At 42.1% G+C, this 18,421-nt stretch overlaps 1 protein-coding gene across 4 annotated transcripts in view; it reads right to left on the reverse strand.

Annotated features, from left to right (window-relative positions):
- Positions 1–4,579: 4,579 nt before the first annotated feature.
- The window catches only part of CEP164 (centrosomal protein 164), a 150,495-nt gene continuing 136,653 nt past the window's right edge, over positions 4,580–18,421 (reverse strand). For all 4 annotated transcript variants that reach the window (XM_056542784.1, XM_056542786.1, XM_056542785.1 and 1 more), the window contains 3 exons: positions 9,521–9,587; positions 7,191–7,313; positions 4,580–5,911 (listed from right to left, as the gene is read on the reverse strand). In XM_056542784.1, coding sequence (XP_056398759.1) covers positions 5,815–5,911; positions 7,191–7,313; positions 9,521–9,587 — 287 coding nt within the window. In that variant the 3' untranslated portion in view covers positions 4,580–5,814. The remainder of the gene's footprint in view (positions 5,912–7,190; positions 7,314–9,520; positions 9,588–18,421) is intronic.

Here is an 18,421-nt window from a genome sequence, read left to right on the forward strand (position 1 = left end):
CTAGCGTTGTGTATCTTTTACTTTTAGCCAGTCATCATGTTTTGATGACAAGGTCTCCTCGTTCTTTCAGCCATGTAGTGTACAGTAAACCCAAGTAAGGCTTCTTTCATACTGCGGTTGTGACACGGCAGTGCAATGCACGTCAGGTAAACAGAATAGCGGGAGAAAAAAATGCATCATGCAACGTGTTTTTTCTCCCACTACTCCCGTAAAAAAACAACGGTGCCCGACGGACCCCATAATAGTAAATGGGATCTGTCGGGAACTGTTGTTGCCTGTTGTGCACCGTCCGGATAACGGATGTTAAAGGCATAAAAAAAAAAAAAATAATAAAAGAGCCTAATGGGCATTTTCCAACGGGGCATAACAGCAGTGTAAAAGGGGTCAGAACTGACTGGTTGTACGGGAGGATCGCATTTCGAGTAGCCCCAGGATAAACTATCCAGTGGCAGATTTTCTACTTGGACATTTTAATTCAGAAATAAAACTGTATAAATAATAATAATTTTTTTGCTAGCTAAATAATTGTACTACAAAATGCCGGTTTTTAAAGACTCAAGGCCAGGCAGAAGTGTGAATGCCCGTCAAATTGTTCCAGCCGCTGGAGGTTTTGTCTGCAGCTAAAGAACTGGCATATAACACGGTTTGTTCATGTTTCACATTGATTATAAAGGTTTGGGAATTGTTTTTCTCTCCAAAGATTAGGATATATACGTGGAGATAATTCTCTTCCCCACCGAGCTAAAATTCCCTTTTTGTGTTACAAAGAGATTCACACAGGCAAAGTACAGTATATGGATTTAATCTGAATATAAAATAAACCAATCCAATTCACACAGAGCATACAAATAATAAGTATAAAATGTCAACATAGCGACACTGTCATTACCGCAGTCAATAAATACTAGCGTACCGCTGGAGAGGTAACAGACCCAAACACAACACACGTAAATACTTCCAAGAGATTTGCATAGTAGCGAGGAGTGCTCAATGAATAGAAACAAAAATGTAACAAAATATCAGTTTATTCATTGATTACAGCGATCGTATAATCTATAGTCCCTATAGCTGCAGCTGGCAGGGCATGCTGGGAGTTTCACAACAGCAGCAGGTTGCAAACCAATACCTTACGCAATAGATAGGAGATTTATCAAAACCCGTCCAGAGGAAAAGTTGCTGAGTTGCCCATAGCAACCAATCAGATCGCTTCTTTCATTTTCAGAGGCCTTTTCAAAAATGAAAGAAGCGATCTGATTGGTTGCTATGGGCAACTCAGCAACTTTTCCTCTGGACGGGTTTTGATAAATCTCCCCCTATATCTCTATACAAACAATAAGGGACCATTGGGGGAAAAAAAACTTGGTGTTGTTCATACTGGCAAGAATCAAGAAGTGTTTGAACAGTGTGCATTAACCCTTTCACTGCCAAGGATTTCATAGACACTTGCCATGGCTAGAGAAAATGGGCTAGAGATGAGAAGTTGTGTCATACTAACGCCCAAAATCTTGGCTTCCACATGATAACAGGAGCAATATTTGGGGACAGCAGCTTGAAAGGTTTTACTTCTTGGTCCTGCAAGTCTGCAGTGGAGAATTGAGAGGAAAGAAGCTGCAAGTGACATTGGAAAGAATAGAAAGGTTAGAGCCTATTACTGTCATAAAAAGAGCTTTTCTTCATGTGATCACCCCCTTACCAAACACAGGTCATATGTGCCCCCTGTTACAGTTAGAAATGGGGGTGTGGGCTCACTATCTCTATTTAATATTAATTGGTTCCAGGACGACCATTGTATGTTGAAACCATTGTATGTTGAGACCAGAACTCTATGGAAACCTGGTAATTGGTTCTGAAACTACCAAAATGTCATCAATAATAGTAAAAGGGGAGGATTAAAGAAAAATAAGTAGATAACTAATAGAAATAAAGCAAGTCCTTACAGATAAAAGTAAGGAAGAGCTGCTGGGAGCTGTATATGAAGCAAATCCTTACATATAAAAGTAAGAAAGAGCTGCTGGGAGCTGTATATAAAGCAAATCTTTACATATAAAAGTAAGAAAGATCTGCTGGGAGCTGTAATCACTGTCTAGGTCAGTGTTTCCTAGCCAGGGTGCCTCCAGCTGTTGCAAAACTACAACTCCCAGCATGCCCGGACAGCCGTTGGCTGTCCGGGCATGCTGGGAGTTGTAGCTTTGCAATAGCTGGAGGCACCCTGGTTGGAAAACAATGGTTTATGTAGAGGACAGGAGCTTATAGGGTCCTATATAGTACACACAGTGTCCCAAATGGAGCCGCCCTTACTTGGTGTCCAAAGGAGCAGCTAACTCTGGCACAGGTAAGGAGTAGTACAGAACTTGTAGTTCCTCCCAGTACTGTAGGGGGCACTACCAGACACCAGTCAGTGCATGCACTTCAGTAATACAGGGGTTTTACCACTAAAATGCCCATTCTGATTGGTCAGCTCTTTCAGCCAATGACACGTTTCGCAGATCTGGACTGTCCGCAGCATTGTTTGTCAAAAGTGTGAAAATTTTCCTGGCAGCAAAAAGGTTAACAACTGCATTGGTTACATCTTTGTGTAGATATTCATTAACATCTGTGCAGTGAAGACAACTATTTCCTCTAGACATATTTGTTTAGGGAGTTTTCTAGGTCTATCCCTAGAACAGGACAGTAGTTCTCTATGTTTCCAAGGGCCCAGCAATATAGGAAATTTTCTTAAACATTCGAATACTCCTTTAAAAGAAACTCAAGACTAGCGTTGTCAACCATCAGGTGCTTTTGCTCTTAGGGTTCCACAACCCTATTGACAACAATACTTTTTCATGAAGAATGACACCTCTTTACTATTGGACCGGAATTATCTATCGCCATCCATTCGGGCAGTCTTTTTTAACCCATGGTTAGGTTGACATGTCATGAAAAATAGGAATCTTTTCATCCCATTCTTCCAATGTCTTGTAAACTCAGATGTAAGGCAAAGTGTAAAGTCAACAGGCACTCATTTATATTCTACAGTGACACTGCCTAATGGGCAACACTGCTCACAGGGTGTCTCTGTACAAAGTGCACAAGCTAATAGAGTTCTTCAGTATAAAAATAAATATATACACAATATATAGAAATGTATGTACCTGTTGTAGTCTTAACAAACCCTGCAGCAGAAATATCAAAAGCTTAGGAATAGAACAGTTTCCTACGTACAATATAACCACAGTGCTATGGATTTTGTTTTTAAGTATTAACATGCAGTCACGTAAACATGGGTTCCCTCAGATATTGAAATTTAGAGTACATAATCTTTATTTTTATGGTCTGCGGAACGTTAGTATCAGTATCAGTCAGTATTTTTAGGCTAAACCAGGAATAGGTTCAAAACAAAGGGACAACTTAAACCAACAAATCCCCTTCCCGGGAACAAAAATACCCTTATTATTACCTCATTCTAAAACATCACTTTTATTAATGTGTTTATTAAAAGGTATAACTAGAGATGAGCGAACTTACAGTAAATTCGATTCGTCACGAACTTCTCGGCTCGGCAGTTGATGACTTTTCCTGCATAAATTAGTTCAGCTTTCCGGTGCTCCCGTGGGCTGGAAAAGGTGGATACAGTACTAGCAGACTCTTTCCTAGGACTGTATCCACCTTTTCCATCCCACCGGAGCACCGGAAAGCTGAACTAATTTATGCAGGAAAAGTCAGCAACCGCCGAGCTGAGAAGTTTGTGACGAATCGAATTTACTGTAAGTTCGCTCATCTCTAGATATAACCAAAAAAAGATGTTTACAAACACCAGTGTCACCAGTCCAACCATAATAGGTATATGTCACTGTAACCTAAGGGCGTGTGCCCACAATGGTATAACTCCGGGAGTATCTCATCATATATACTATTGATGGCTGCAGTCCTAACAAGTATAATAAAAATATGACTGGTGAAACAGGCTTAAACATTTTTAGTTATACTTTTTAATAAACACAAAAAAAAGTTACATTTTAGGGGGCGGTGTATTTTTTAACCCAGGAACAGAATTTGTTGGTTTAAGTTGTACCTTACCCTTGTCCCCGCTGGGGCATTATTTTGGAGTTGCAAAACACAGGGAAACCTACAAATCTTTCCATTATAGTTTTCTCTGTTTTGGCCCCACTCCTGGTTTTGGCTTAAAATACTGACCAAAATACTATGGCTTAAAGGGGTACTCCCACCCTAGACATCTTATCCCCTATCCAAAGGATAGGGGATAAGACGTCTGATCGCGGGGGTCCCGCCGCTGGGGACCCCTGCATTATTGCATGCGGCACCCACCTGTTTTTTCACCGGAACCGCTGGAGGGTCTGAGTTGCGACTCCGGGAACGGAAGTCCGTGATGTCAGGACTCCGCCCCCGTGTGAAATCACGCCCATCCCCTCAATGCAAGTCTATGGGAGGGGGCACACAGGGGCGGAGTCCTGACGTCACGGACTTCCGTTCCCGGAGTCGCGACACAGACCCTCCAGCAGTTCCGGTGAAAAAACAGGTGGGTGCCGCATGCAATAATGCGGGGGTCCCCAGCGGCGGGACCCCCCGCGATTGGATAAGATGTCTAGGGTGGGAGTACCCCTTTAAATCAGCCTTAAAGTGGTATTCACATTATTCACAGTATAGGGGATAACTAGCAGCTTGAGGAGGGACCCCCACAATCTCATAGAGAACAAATGAAGGACATTTGTCTTATGCTTCTTGAACGATGTCCCAGCGGTTGGGCACTCACCAGTCTGTTAGTTGTGCCATGCTGTGGATAATACAAACTTTTGTTAATGAGAATACCCCTTTATATCACCTTCTAACAACATTTTCTTTTTTACCTAGATCGATTAACAATCTCTTCTGATTAATCTCTATTGTATCTTTATAATGGATGGTGCCTCGTTTTTTTCTGATATAGATCCTCGAATTTCCTGCATAAACAGAGATGTAAAACAGGAGTATATGCAAGAGATCTGGAGCTGTCTACAGAGTCTTGACTCAAATATATTAGGAAAAAACTGGCAAATTGTTTTGAAGCCACCAACATTATAAAAGGCTGAGATTCAGGTTTAGGCTGGTTTCCCACAGGTGTAATATAGACACATTTTTGAGTCTGTATTACAGTAGCACATTCCGGCCTAATTGTGGGTCTGATGTCAGTTCGGTCAGAAGCCCGATGGCCAGGTTGGGACTTGCTGCCATCATACGAATACAAACATGTGTCCATAATCCACCCCTTGTGAAACCAGCCTAAAAAAACTGGGGGGCCACTGTTTGGAGACCACTGCTTAAAGTAACACTAAACCTAATGTGTGTAACATACAGAAGTTTTGCTACTAATAACATTCATATATATATATATATATATATATATATATATATATATATATTGATGTTCGCCGAACCAGAGATATAGACGGAGATATGAAAGTTATCATGCGGCAGACAGACATTTCTCTAGACTCCTCGTCTAGAACAATCCTACTGAAAATAATTATTTTTCCGCTTCCATTAAGCATGCAGAATTCTTTGGACAGTTCACATATCTTCACCTTCGTACCCGTTTTTTTGTTCAAATAAGTTAGTATATCACATGAATAGCAATTTCCCAGTATATGGTGACGCTTGACTTCAATATCTGTGACCTGCAGTATTATGAATAAGTTCCTGGTTCTCAATCTTTGCTGAGAACATGTTCCTACTTCTGTAAATTACAGCATTACCTACAGTGAAATATATATCAAACCACTTCATTTCTATGTAATGCAAAATCTGTCCATCTGGCTCCTGAGCTCCACGGCCTGACTGCTAGTAATGATAGACTTTGATTTTGTCATTTTCATCTAAACCCAGCTGCAAAAGTCCTTTTCCTGTTGGAGATCTGCTCATACGTGAAGGAAGTAGACTGTGCATTCAGTTAAGGAAGAACAGGTCATGCGGAAGACCATCTGAACTAGTCAAAGAACACTCACCATGGACTAAAACTGAGATTCTTGGTTAAAGGAGTTCTCCAACTGAAATCTTTTATCCCCCGCTGTGCCCGGGCTGTAAAACTATACATAATAAACTTTCACTTACCTGACTATGATCCCCCGTTGTTCCGATATCGCTGCCCGTGCTCCGGTCCCTGTCAGCTTCCTCTTCCTGCGAGTCGGTGACTTCACTCTGCGTTCAGCCTATCAGCGGCAGCGACAGGACATTGCTGCGGCCGCTGATAGGCTGAGCGCAGAGTGAAGTCACCGACCCCCAGGAAGTGGAAGAGACCGAGACCGGAGAACGGGCAGCAATATCGGAACAACGGGGGATCGTAGGCAGGTAAGTGAAAGTTTATTATGTATAGTTTTACAGCCCGGGCACAGCGGGGGTTAAAAGTTTTAGCTTAGAGAACTCCTTTAAATTATATTTTTAGGAAACCAAAAGTATTCAGTCTTGACCACAAACCTGCTCTAGAATGTATCTATCATCTACGGTTGTCCACTTGACTGTTAAAGGGAGCTATGAATATAAGGCTGCTTTCACACTATAAAGTTGCTCCGTTTTAAAGACCCATTATAATGTCCCGTTAAGAAAACCCTTAAAAAACGGCCGTAACAAAACCCCATATGGCCGTTACAAAATCCCATTCAAGTCTATGGGATTTTGTGATTAGCCGTTATCACCCGTTATAGTCCGTTATGAATAACGGACGTTATTTGTGACGAGAGAAAAAAATGTTACATGCACTAATTTTTCTCCCGTCACAAATAACGTTTGTTATTCATAACGGACTATAACGGGTGATAACGGCTAATCACAAAATCCCATAGACTTGAATGGGATTTTGTAACGGCCATTTAACGGCCGTTTTTAAGGGTTTTCCTAACGGGACATTATAACGGGTTTTTAAAACGGAGCAACTTTATAGTGTGAAAGCAGCTTAAGCTCATAATTGATAAATAAATAAAATAAAATGTAAATAATAAATAAAATCAATAATATATCTATATATTGTGTCTGGATAAACATCATGTACCTACGGTCACAGTCCCCAAGCTCTAACTATTGTAAATGAATTAAAGTTAGAAATAATTTTATCCTCTGTTATGTGAGATCACCTTTATAAATCCATAGTGCCCCCCTTACTTAATCCTTTAAAGCAGAGATTTCAGGCGTCACACATTTTTGTGTGTATATTATGAGGATACACCCTGGGGTCACTCTTGTAATTTTCCAGCCATTTCTTGTTGGTCTCAATCATGGCCTGCAAGGTCTGCTTATCTGTGAACTGGGAACGCAAAGTTGCACTCTGCATGTTTTTCAGCTGTTCCCTACAGGATAGAGAGAGATATAATATAAAAGAAACAATACAATTACTGGTGCAATATAGTTTAGGAGCCAAGCTTTAAACAAAGGTAGACTGTAGAGTGGGTGGATGGAAAGTGTCATGGTGAGCTCATTTACATTGGACAATGCCATGCACCGCAGAGTCAGAGTTCAACCTGTTCACTGACTTTAAAGGGGTACTCCGCCCCTAGACATCTTATCCCCTATCCAAAGGATAGGGGATAAGATGTCAGATTGCCGGGGTCCCGCTGCTGGGGACCCCCGGGATCGCCGCTGCGCCACCTCACTATCATTACTGCACAGAGCGAGTTCGCTCTGTGCGTACTGACGGGCAATAATAATCTGTGCAGTAATGATAGCGCAGTGCCGCAGCGGTGATCCCGGGGGTCCCCAGCAGCGGAACCCCGGCAATCTGACATCTTATCCCCTATCCTTTGGATAGGGGATAAGATGTCTAGGGGCGGAGTACCCCTTTAATTCTAAAGAATTTAAAATGTAATATTACATGTTTTTTAGATCTCTAGGTATCTAGATCCCTAGGCAATTTAGCAAAATTAAATGCAGCTACAATTTGGCATCAAGTCCCTTGCCAGATCTCACCCTGGCCTCACGGACTATCTACTGAAGTATGGTTACCGACATAGCCTCATTATGGCTAGTGAGTAGTAGCTATATTGCATCTTCTGCCACTGGACATTGAATGGTGACAGCAGCCCAGGTTGCTAAGCCATGACCTGGACACATTCCCTCTCAATACATCCACCTTACAGGGAACCAGTCATCTGTTTCCAGAACAGTAAGTTATTTTGAAAAACTGTTTCAATACAAGTCTGTAGTCCAGGCAGCATGAGACTGATAACAGGTTCCCCTTAAGGGTAGGGTCACATGTAACGGATTGGCAGCGTATGTTACGCTACAGGCCAGGGGCGGGGTGGGAGGGTGGCTACAGCTGGAGGCACAAAATGGGTCGGGTCACTGGCGGATCCACAGCATAAAATACGCTGCGGATCTGTTACATGTGCCCCTACCCTAAAGGAGTACTCTGGTGAAAACTTACTTATTCCCTATAGACAGGATAGGGGATAAGTAGCTGATTGCGGGGCGTCTGACCACTGTACCTCCCCCTCCCCACATCGGGACCCCCGCGCTTCCATTCTTTTCTATTTGAGCACCGATGTTGTCTGAGAGCTGTACTTGGATCTTTTCTGCACTTCCATAGAAATTAATGGAGCACTTGCCGGCTACGCGCTCCTCACTGAGCGCCAGGTCCAGTCCTGGTGATTGCTACTTATCCCCTATCCTGAGAATAGAGGATAAGTAAATTTGTGCCGGATATCTCCTCCTATAAAAAGGACCTGTGGCCAATCAAAAAAATTAGATTTAACTCTCAATAAATAGCTTAGGACACCCTGAACAAATACCTATTTTCAGTTTCCAGAAACACCCTCCTGTACCGGAGATATGTTAAAATTTTGTCTGCAAAATCAGAAGAACAGTCAGATAGATGGAACTTAATTTAAATAACTAGGAGGGATTATGCAGTCGGGGGGGGGGGGGAAATGTTGTACATTGAGGGGTGTATGCCTAATTCATACCACCTGACTGTATAATCCTACCCATCACCTGATATTCACTACCGTTATTTAAATTAAGTTCTTTCGATCTGACTATAATCCTGCCCATCCCATTATTATAATTAAGTGAACTTCTCACATGTTGAAATCCTATTTTAGGACTTTGCAGTGATGATCATATCATGATCTGGTCCCCCTTGCTCTTGGCCGCTAACAATCTGGCAAATGTAGAACTACATCCACACTGTATGTGTCACGAAAGTTCCTGGCATTTAGGTCTAATGTGTCCATGTGGCTTCATTCACCTGATTATGGCCAGAAAAGTGTTCTCTGTGCCCCTTTAGACTGGTATGCATAGGTACACCTTGTTTCTTTAGCAGCATGTTTTTTTGTTTTTTTTTATGCAGAGGCATCCAGCAAAAAAACATAAAGACTTATAGGTGATGATGCACCCGTATACAAGGGCCCCTGTGTATATCAGACATACCTCGGGAGCTCCTCTCATCGATACATTAGACAAACACTGTAAAATGTGTGAGGACCTGTCTCAATGACCTGTGTGTACCGTATGTATGAATGGCTGGTAAAGTATTTACAGATCGGTGATGGTAACTCACTCTGCAGAAACATATCCCAGTTTATTCTCTGTGTGTACAGACTGCTCACTCAGTAAAGGCATCCCTCCTGAAAGACAGAAAACACAGAAGGCTCAGATGTCCCTTTTCTTTTCCACCTTTGGTCATCAGTATGTAAAACATAAAAAAACATGCATATTAAACCATCTTTGCAAGACGCCAAATCCTAGCCCAACATACAAGAGAGCTGGCCAGTTTGATTGCTTCAAGGAGCCACTTGCTGCCCGCATATAAGGGCAAAGGAAGGGGATCAGAACTCCATTCGCTGCACTGCTGTCAGTTCTAAAACAAAACTCTTTACTAATAGGCCTTCCTTTCTCCAAACTCTCTCCAGTCCATCCTTAATGCCGCAGCCACTCATCTTCCTCTCCAGCCGCTACACCGACGCCTCCTCCATCTACCGTCTACCATCCTACACGTTCTCTCCGATCTGCTAATGACCTCACACTAACATCTTCTATAATCCGAACTTCTCACTCCCGTCTCCAAGACGTCACTCGTGCTGCACCGGTTCTCTGGAATGCTATCCCTCAATCCCTCAGACTCAACAACAACATCCATAGTTTCAAACGTGGCCTAAAAACACATCTCTTCAGACAGGCCTATAACATTCTTTAATTGGCCTCAACATATCCCCAACATATCCCCAACATATCCCCAACATATCCCCAACACATCCCCAACATATCCCCAACATATCCCCAACATATCCCCAACATATCCCCAACATATCCCCAACATATCCCCAACATATCCTCAACATATCCCCAACATATCCTCAACATATCCTCAACATATCCTCAACATATCCCCAACATATCCCCAACATATCCCCAACATATCCCCAACATATCCCCAACATATCCCCAACATATCCCCAACACATCCCCAACACATCCCCAACACATCCCCAACACATCCCCAACACATCCCCAACACATCCCCAACACATCCCCAACACATCCCCAACACATCCCCAACACATCCCCAACATATCCCCAACATATCTCCAACATATCCTCAACATATCCCCACACCTCTTGTTTGAATAGTTATTGTGTAATATTATGTCTGATACTTGTCTTTGTTTGTACCCCATAATTGTAAGCGCTGCGGAATCTGTAGGCGCCATATAAATAAAATAAATAAACAGCAACTGATAATGTACAGGCCTAACACATTGCATTTGGAAAGTCTTCAGACCTCTCCAATTCTTTCACGTTGTTATGTTGTGGTCTTGTGCTATTAAAAAAAATGTATTTAAAAAATCTACTTTTCCCCTCATCATTCTGAATGCCATACCCCTTTGGTCTTCAAACTGTGGCCCTCCAGATGTTGCAAAACTATAATTCCCAGCATGCCCGGACAGCCAACGGATGTCCGGCATGCTGGGAGTTGTAGTTTTGCAACATCTGGAGGGCCACAGTTTGAAGACAACTGGGGTATGGCATTCAGAATGATGAGGGGAAAAGTAGATTTTTTAAATAATTTTTTTTTAATAGTACAAGAATGAAAACAATGTCAGAAATCTAAAATATTGCACTGACATAAGTAGGGCTGCAGCTAACAATTATTTTAATAATCGATAAGTTGTCGATTATTTTATTGAAATGTCAAAATTCCCCCAAAAAAAGGTTCAGCTGATTGTACTTGAAAAATGATGTACAATGGTCATATTAAAAGTTTCTATCATGTGATGTGACCACACAGCAGTAATTCTAGAATTTTTTTTTACGTTTCTGCCGGTTGCCGTCATTATTAACCTGTTAAGGACATAGGACGTTCTCTAACGTCCCCGCTACCTGGGCTTTAATGCCCAAGGACGTTAGAGAACGTCCTGTTGTATTTCCGATCTCTGCCGCTCGCTGGGCAGAGATCGGAACTGGATGCCTGCTGAAATCCTTTAGCAGGCATCCAGGGCAAACGCCGAGGGGGGCCATGTAGGCCCCCCATGTCAGCGATCGCCGCAAATCGCAAGGGAAATCGCCCTTGCGATGTGCGGCGATACCGGGCTGATCGGGTCTCTGGGACCCGACCGCCCGGTAATTTCGCATGATCCCGGCTGTCACAGACAGCCAGGACCATGCTGAAGTATAGGAGAGAGGTGGCAAGCCTGCCACCTCCTCCGATCCCCTGCGATCCGTCGGTTAGTTAACCGACCAATCGCAGGAGGGGGGGCGGTTACTTCCTCCTGTCCTGCCCGGCCCCTTGAAGTCCGGAGAGGACGGGAGGAAGACCGGAGGACGCGGTGGGGGACGGGGGAGTGCTGGGGACCGGCCCCGGTACTTACCTCGTCCATGAAGACCCGGATCCAGGCAATGAAGATGGCGGCGGCGACAGGTGAGTAGATCTTCAGCCGCGGTCGGGCCCTTTACAGCAATGCACGTCGCCGTAAAGCGACATGCATTGCTGTAATGGGACCCCGTAAACTACAACTCCCAGCATGCCCAGATAGCCCTTGGCATCTGGGCATGCTGGGAGTTGCAGTTTTGCAACATCTGGAGGTCCACAGTTTGGAGACCACTGTGCCCTTCCAGATGTTGCAAAACTACACATCCTCAGCATGCCCTTACTGTCCAGGCATGCTGGGAGTTGTAGTTCTGTAACATCTGGCCCTTCAGATGTTGCAGAACTACAACTCCCAGCATGCCTGGACAGTTTTGGCATACTGGGAGTTGTAGTTTTGCAACATCTGGAAGGGCACAGATTGGGAACCACTGTATTAGTGGTCTGCAAACTGTAGTCCTCCAGATGTTGCAAAACTACAACTCCCAGCATGCTGGGAGTTGTAGTTCGGCAACATCTGGCTCTAAAGATGTTGCCGAACTACTACTCCCAGCATGCCTGAGAATGTTTGGGAGTTGTGGTTTTGCAACAACTGGAGACACACTGGTTGGGAAACATTGTCTGTTTCCTAACTCAGTGTTTCCCAACCGTGTGCCTCCAGCTGTTGCAAAACTATAACTACCAGCATGCACTGATAAACTGTGCATGCTGGGAGTTGTAGTTTTGTAACAGCTGGAGGTCCCCCCCCCTGTGAATGTACAGGATACATTCACATGGGCAGGGGGCTTACAGTGAGTATCAGGCTGCAAGTTTGCGATGCAGCAAATTTTGCGCAGCAGCTCAAACTCGCAGCGGGAACTCGCTGTAATCCCCCGCCCGTGTGACTGTACCCTAAAAACACTACACTACACTAACACAAAATAAAAAGTAAAAAACACTACATATACACATACCCCTACAGAGCCCCCCTCCCCTCCCAATAAAAATGAAAAATGTCCGGTACGCCACTGTTTCCAAAATGGAGCCTCCAGCTGTTGCAAAACAACAACTCCCAGTATTGCTGGACAGCCGTTGACTGTCCAAGCATGCTGGGAGTTTTGCAACAGCTGGAGGCACCCTGTTTGGGAATCACTGGCGTAGAATACCCCTATGTCCACCCCTATGCAAATCCCTAACTCAGGCCTCAAATGCGCATGGCGCTCTTACTTTGGAGCCCTGTCGTATTTCAAGGCAACAGTTTAGGGACACATATGGGGTATCGCCGTACTCGGGAGAAATTGTGTTACAAATTTTGGGGATCTTTTTCTCCTTTAACCCCTTATGAAAAGGTGAAGTTGGGGTCTACAACAGCATGTTAGTGTAAAAAAATAATTTTTTTACACTAACTCGCTGGTGTTGCCCTATACTTTTCATTTTGACAAGAGGTAAAAGGGAAAAACGCCCCCCAAAATTTGTAATGCAATTTCTCCCGCCTACGGAGATACCCCATAAGTGGGCGCAAAGTTCTCTGGGGGCGCACAACAAGGCCCAGAAGGGAGAGTGCGCCATGTACATTTGAGGTGATTTGCACAGGGGTGGCTGATTGTTACAGCGATTTTGACAAACGCAAAAAAAAAAACCATGTGACCCCATTTCGGAAACTACACCCCTCACGGAATGTAATGAGGGGTGCAGTGAGAATTTACACCCCACTGGTGTCTGACAGAGCTTTGGAACAGTGGGCTGTGCAAATTAAAAATTTTGTACAGCCCACTGTTCCAAAGTTCTGACAGACACCAGTGGGGGGTAAATGCTCCCTGTACCCCTTGTTACGTTCCTCAAGGGGTCTAGTTTCCAAAATGGTATGCCATGTGGGGGTTATTTTGCTGTCCTGGCACCATAGGGGCTTCCTAAATGCGACATGCCCCCCGAGCAAAATTTGCTCTCCAAAAGCCAAATATGACTCCTTCTCTTCTGAGCATTGTAGTTCGCCCGTAGTGCACTTCAGGTCCACTTATGGGGTACCTTCATACTCAGAAGAGATGGGGTTACAAATTTTAGGGGGTATTTTCTGCTATTAACCCTTGCAAAAATGTGAAATTTGGGGGGAAACACACATTTTAGTGAAAAAACATTTTTTTTTTTTTTTACATATGCAAAAGTCGTGAAACACCTGTGGGGTATTAAGGTTCACTTTACCCCTTGTTACGTTCCCCAAGGGGTCTAGTTTTCAAAATGGTATGCCATGTGGGGATTTTTTGCTGTTCTGGTACCAAAGGGGCTTCCTTCCACTTTTCATGGACATATGAGATATGTCCTTACTTGAGAGAAATTGGGCTACAAATATAAGTATAAATTTTCTCTTTTTACCCCTTGTAAAAATTAAAAAATTGGGTCTACAAGAACATGCGAGTGTAAAAAATGAAGATGGTGAATTTTCTCCTTCACTTTGCTGCTATTCCTGTGAAACACCTAAAGGGTTAAAACGCTGACTGAATGTCATTTTGAATACTTTGGGGGGTGCAGTTTTTATAATGGGGTCATTTGTGGGGTATTTCTAATATGAAGACCCTTCAAATCCACTTCAAACCTGAACTGGTCCCTGAAAAATAGTGAGTTTGAAAATTTTGTGAAAAATTGGAAAATTGCTAGGAACTTTGAAGCCCTCTGGTGTCTTCCAAAACTAAAATCACGTCAATTTTATGATGCAAACATAAAGTAGACATATTGTATTTGTGAATACATTTTTTTTTATTTGGAATATCCATTTTCCTTACAAGCAGAGAGCTTCAAAGTTCGAAAAATGCAAAATTTTCAATTTTTTCAGCAAATTTTGAAACTTTTCACTAAGAAACGATGCAAGTATCGACAAAATTTTACCAATAACATAAAGTAGAATATGTCACGAAAAAACAATCTCGGAATCAGAATGATAGCTAAAAGCATTCCAGAGTTATTAATGTTTAATGTGACAGTGGTCAGATGTTCAAAAAACATTCCGGTCCTAAGGTGTAAAATGGCCTGGTCCTTAAGGGGTTAATGATCCTGTACAGAAACCAGTGTAAATTTGATATTGCCGCATGGGTAACTGTCTGAACTAAAAAACCTATAAATACACCACTACAGCTTATAGAGTAAACCCACCAAGAATAAAAAAGTATATAATAAAATAAATAAAAAAATATATTAATCTGATAAATCAATAACCATCAAGTTTAATAAATATAGTTTTATTTTACAAAAAATACATATATCATGCACAAGCAAAAAAGATTGATAATAATATATAGCTATATAACATACATAAAAATAGTAATCATTAGCGCAATTTGATAATGTGTATAATTATTTAAAAAATTATTTTATATATATGTATGTAAATAAATGAACTTAAAAAATGCAAAAGATGGCAGGGACGGGAAAAGGATGTAAAAAAGAAAGGCGTAAATGTGGGGGTCAACTTATCACCAATGGATCATAAAAACACCTGTTGCTATAAAATACGTGCAATGTGACACTCTATTTAAAGCATAAAAAGTGTGTTTAACCTTAGAAATATAAATATGCATAAAGTGCAATGTGCAACACAGAAATATAAGTGTATACAATAAATGTAAAAAAGCAGTGCAAGAAAACAAAAAATTTATTATTTATGATATATGTATTTTTTGTAAAATAAAACTATATTTATTTAACTTGATGGTTATTGATTTATCAGATTAATATATTTATTTATTTATTTTATTATATACTTTTTTATTCTTGGTGGGTTTACCCTATACGCTGTAGTGGCGTATTTATAGGTTTTTTAGTGGTTGTTTTGGGTTTTCCCCAATTTTATTTAGACCACAGTATATAGGACTTCTTTTTAGGTTAACTGTCTGAACTATTAAAATAGAACGTTAATGATTCACTAATATTTTAATAGTTCAGATAGCCAGCCATGCGGCAGTATCACATATGTAAAAAAAAAAAAAATTTATTTTACTTTTTTTTGTATATCAATAGGAAAAGGGGGAGCAGTTAATTTACATTTTTTTTTACTTTACTATTTTTATATAGCACTCCTATACACATGGGAGTATGTGCAGACTGCAGAGCATTGCACCCGACCCATGTCTGTAGTACAGACTCTGTAGTACTACAAATACTAAGGTGCAAATGCTCTGCACACACACCCATGTGTATAGCAGTGTATATGTACTACATACACACTGCTTTACCCATGGGGGTATGTGCAGAGCATTTCACCCTTGTGTCTGTAGTACAGTGCACACCGCTTTACCCATGGGGGTATGTGCAGAGCATTGCACCCTTGTGTCTGTAGTACAGTGCACACCGCTTTACCCATGGGGGTATGTGCAGAGCATTTTACCCTTGTGTCTGTAGTACAGTGCACACCGCTTTACCCATGGGGGTATGTGCAGAGCACTTCACCCTTGTGTCTGTAGTACAGTGCACACCGCTTTACCCATGGGGGTATGTGCAGAGCATTTCACCCTTGTGTCTGTAGTACAGTGCACACCGCTTTACCCATGGGGGTATGTGCAGAGCATTGCACCCTTGTGTCTGTAGTACAGTGCACACCGCTTTACCCATGGGGGTATGTGCAGAGCATTGCACCCTTGTATCTGTAGTACAGACACTAGGATGCAATGCTCTGCACATACTACCATTTGTATAGCAGTGTGTATGTAGTACACACACACACACTGCTATACACAAGGGGGTATGTGCAGAGCATTGTACTACAGACACAAGGGTGCAATGCTCTGCATATTCTGCTATACACATAGCGGTGTATGCAAAGGGTTTTGGGGATTTTGTCTGCCAGGTTGGATGAGGACCGTTGGTGGAAGTCATTTTCAAGACCCTTTATGGATCTGTCTTGGCCACGGAAAGACATTTACAGAGTTGTCCCTAAGCCTCTCCTGGGTTATCTTAGCTGTGTGCTTAGAGCAGTGTTGCCCAACCAGGGGGCCTCCAGCTGTAGCTGTTGGCTGTCCGGGCATGCTGGGAGTTGTAGTTTTGCAACAGCTGGAGGCACCCTGGTTGGGAAACATTGGCTTAGAGTCATTGTCTTGTACCAGTCTGAGGCCCAGAGCACTTAAATCAGGTTTTCCTTGAAGGGGTTATCCAGAAAAAAACTTTTTTTTCTATATATCAACTGGCTCCAGAAAGTTAAACAGATTTGTAAATTACTTCTATTAAAACATCTTCCTTTCAGTACTTACGAGCTGCTGAAGTTGAGTTGTTCTTTTCTAAGTGCTCTCTGATGACACGTGTCTCGGGAACTGTCCAGAGTAGAAGCAAATCCCCATATTAAACCTCTTCTACTCTGTGCAGACATGTCAGCAGAGAGCACTGTTGGCAGACAGAAAAGAACAACTCAACTTCAGCAGCTGATAATTATTTGAAGGATTAAGATTTTTGTAATAGAAGTAATTGACAAATCTGGAGCCAGTTGATATGAAAAACACCCCCACAGCATGATGCTGCCCCCACCATGCTTTACTGTAGGGATGGTAGTGGGCAGGTGATGAGCAGTGTCTGGTTTCCTTCAGACATGGAGCTTATATCAACTGGCTCCATAAAGTTAAACAGATTTGTAAATTACTTCTATAAAAAAATCTTAATCCTTTCAATAATTATCAGCTGCTGAAGTTGAGTTGTTCTTTTCTGTCTGCCAACAGTGCTTTCTGCTGACATCTCTGCTTGCCTCAGGAAATGCACAGAGTAGAAGAGGTTTGCTATGGGGATTTGCTTCTACTCTGGACAGTTCCTGAGACAGGTATCATCAGAGAGCACTTAGACAGAAAAGAACAACTCAACTTCAGCAGCTCATAAGTACCGAAAGTATTAAGATTTTTTAATACAAGTAATTTGGAAATCGGTTTAACTTTCTGGAGCCAGTTGATATATATATATATATATATATATATATAGATATATTATATATATATATATATATATATATATATATATATATATATACATATATATATATAAAAAAAGTTTTTTTTCCCTGGATAACCCCTTTAGGGCCATAAAGTTGAATCTTTGTTTCATCAGACCAGAATATTATGTTCCTCATAGCCTGAGAGTCCTTTAGGTTTCTTTCTGGCCACTCTGCCATAAAGCATAGATTGGTGGAATACTGCAATGATGACTGACCTTCTGGAAGTTTCCCCCATCTGCACAAAGGATATTTGGATTTCAGCCATTGGGTTCTTAGTCATCCCTCTTACCAGACCCTCTTTCCAGATTACTTAGTTTGGTGTGGTAGCCATCTCTAGGAAGAGTCCGGGTTGTTTCAATCTTCTTTCATTTAAGAATTATGGATGCCACTGTGCTCCTGGGAACTTTCAGTGCAGCAGACATTTTGTTGTACCCTTCTCCAGATATGTGCCTCCACACAATCCTGTCTATGAGCTCTAAAGGCAGTTATTTCCCCCTCATGGCTTGTTTTTTTGCTCTGATTTGCTGGATTATACACTGCACTGAGGCACAGCAGGGAGATAACTACACCTCCCTCCACAACCCCCAGAAAAATGGACCAAATTATCTGCTTGCTGGACCAAAAGGACTTGGTTACTAGGGTTCGTTTGCAAAATTAAA

Source organism: Hyla sarda, chromosome 10 (genome assembly GCF_029499605.1).
Source record: "Hyla sarda isolate aHylSar1 chromosome 10, aHylSar1.hap1, whole genome shotgun sequence".
Lineage (NCBI taxonomy): Eukaryota > Metazoa > Chordata > Amphibia > Anura > Hylidae > Hyla > Hyla sarda.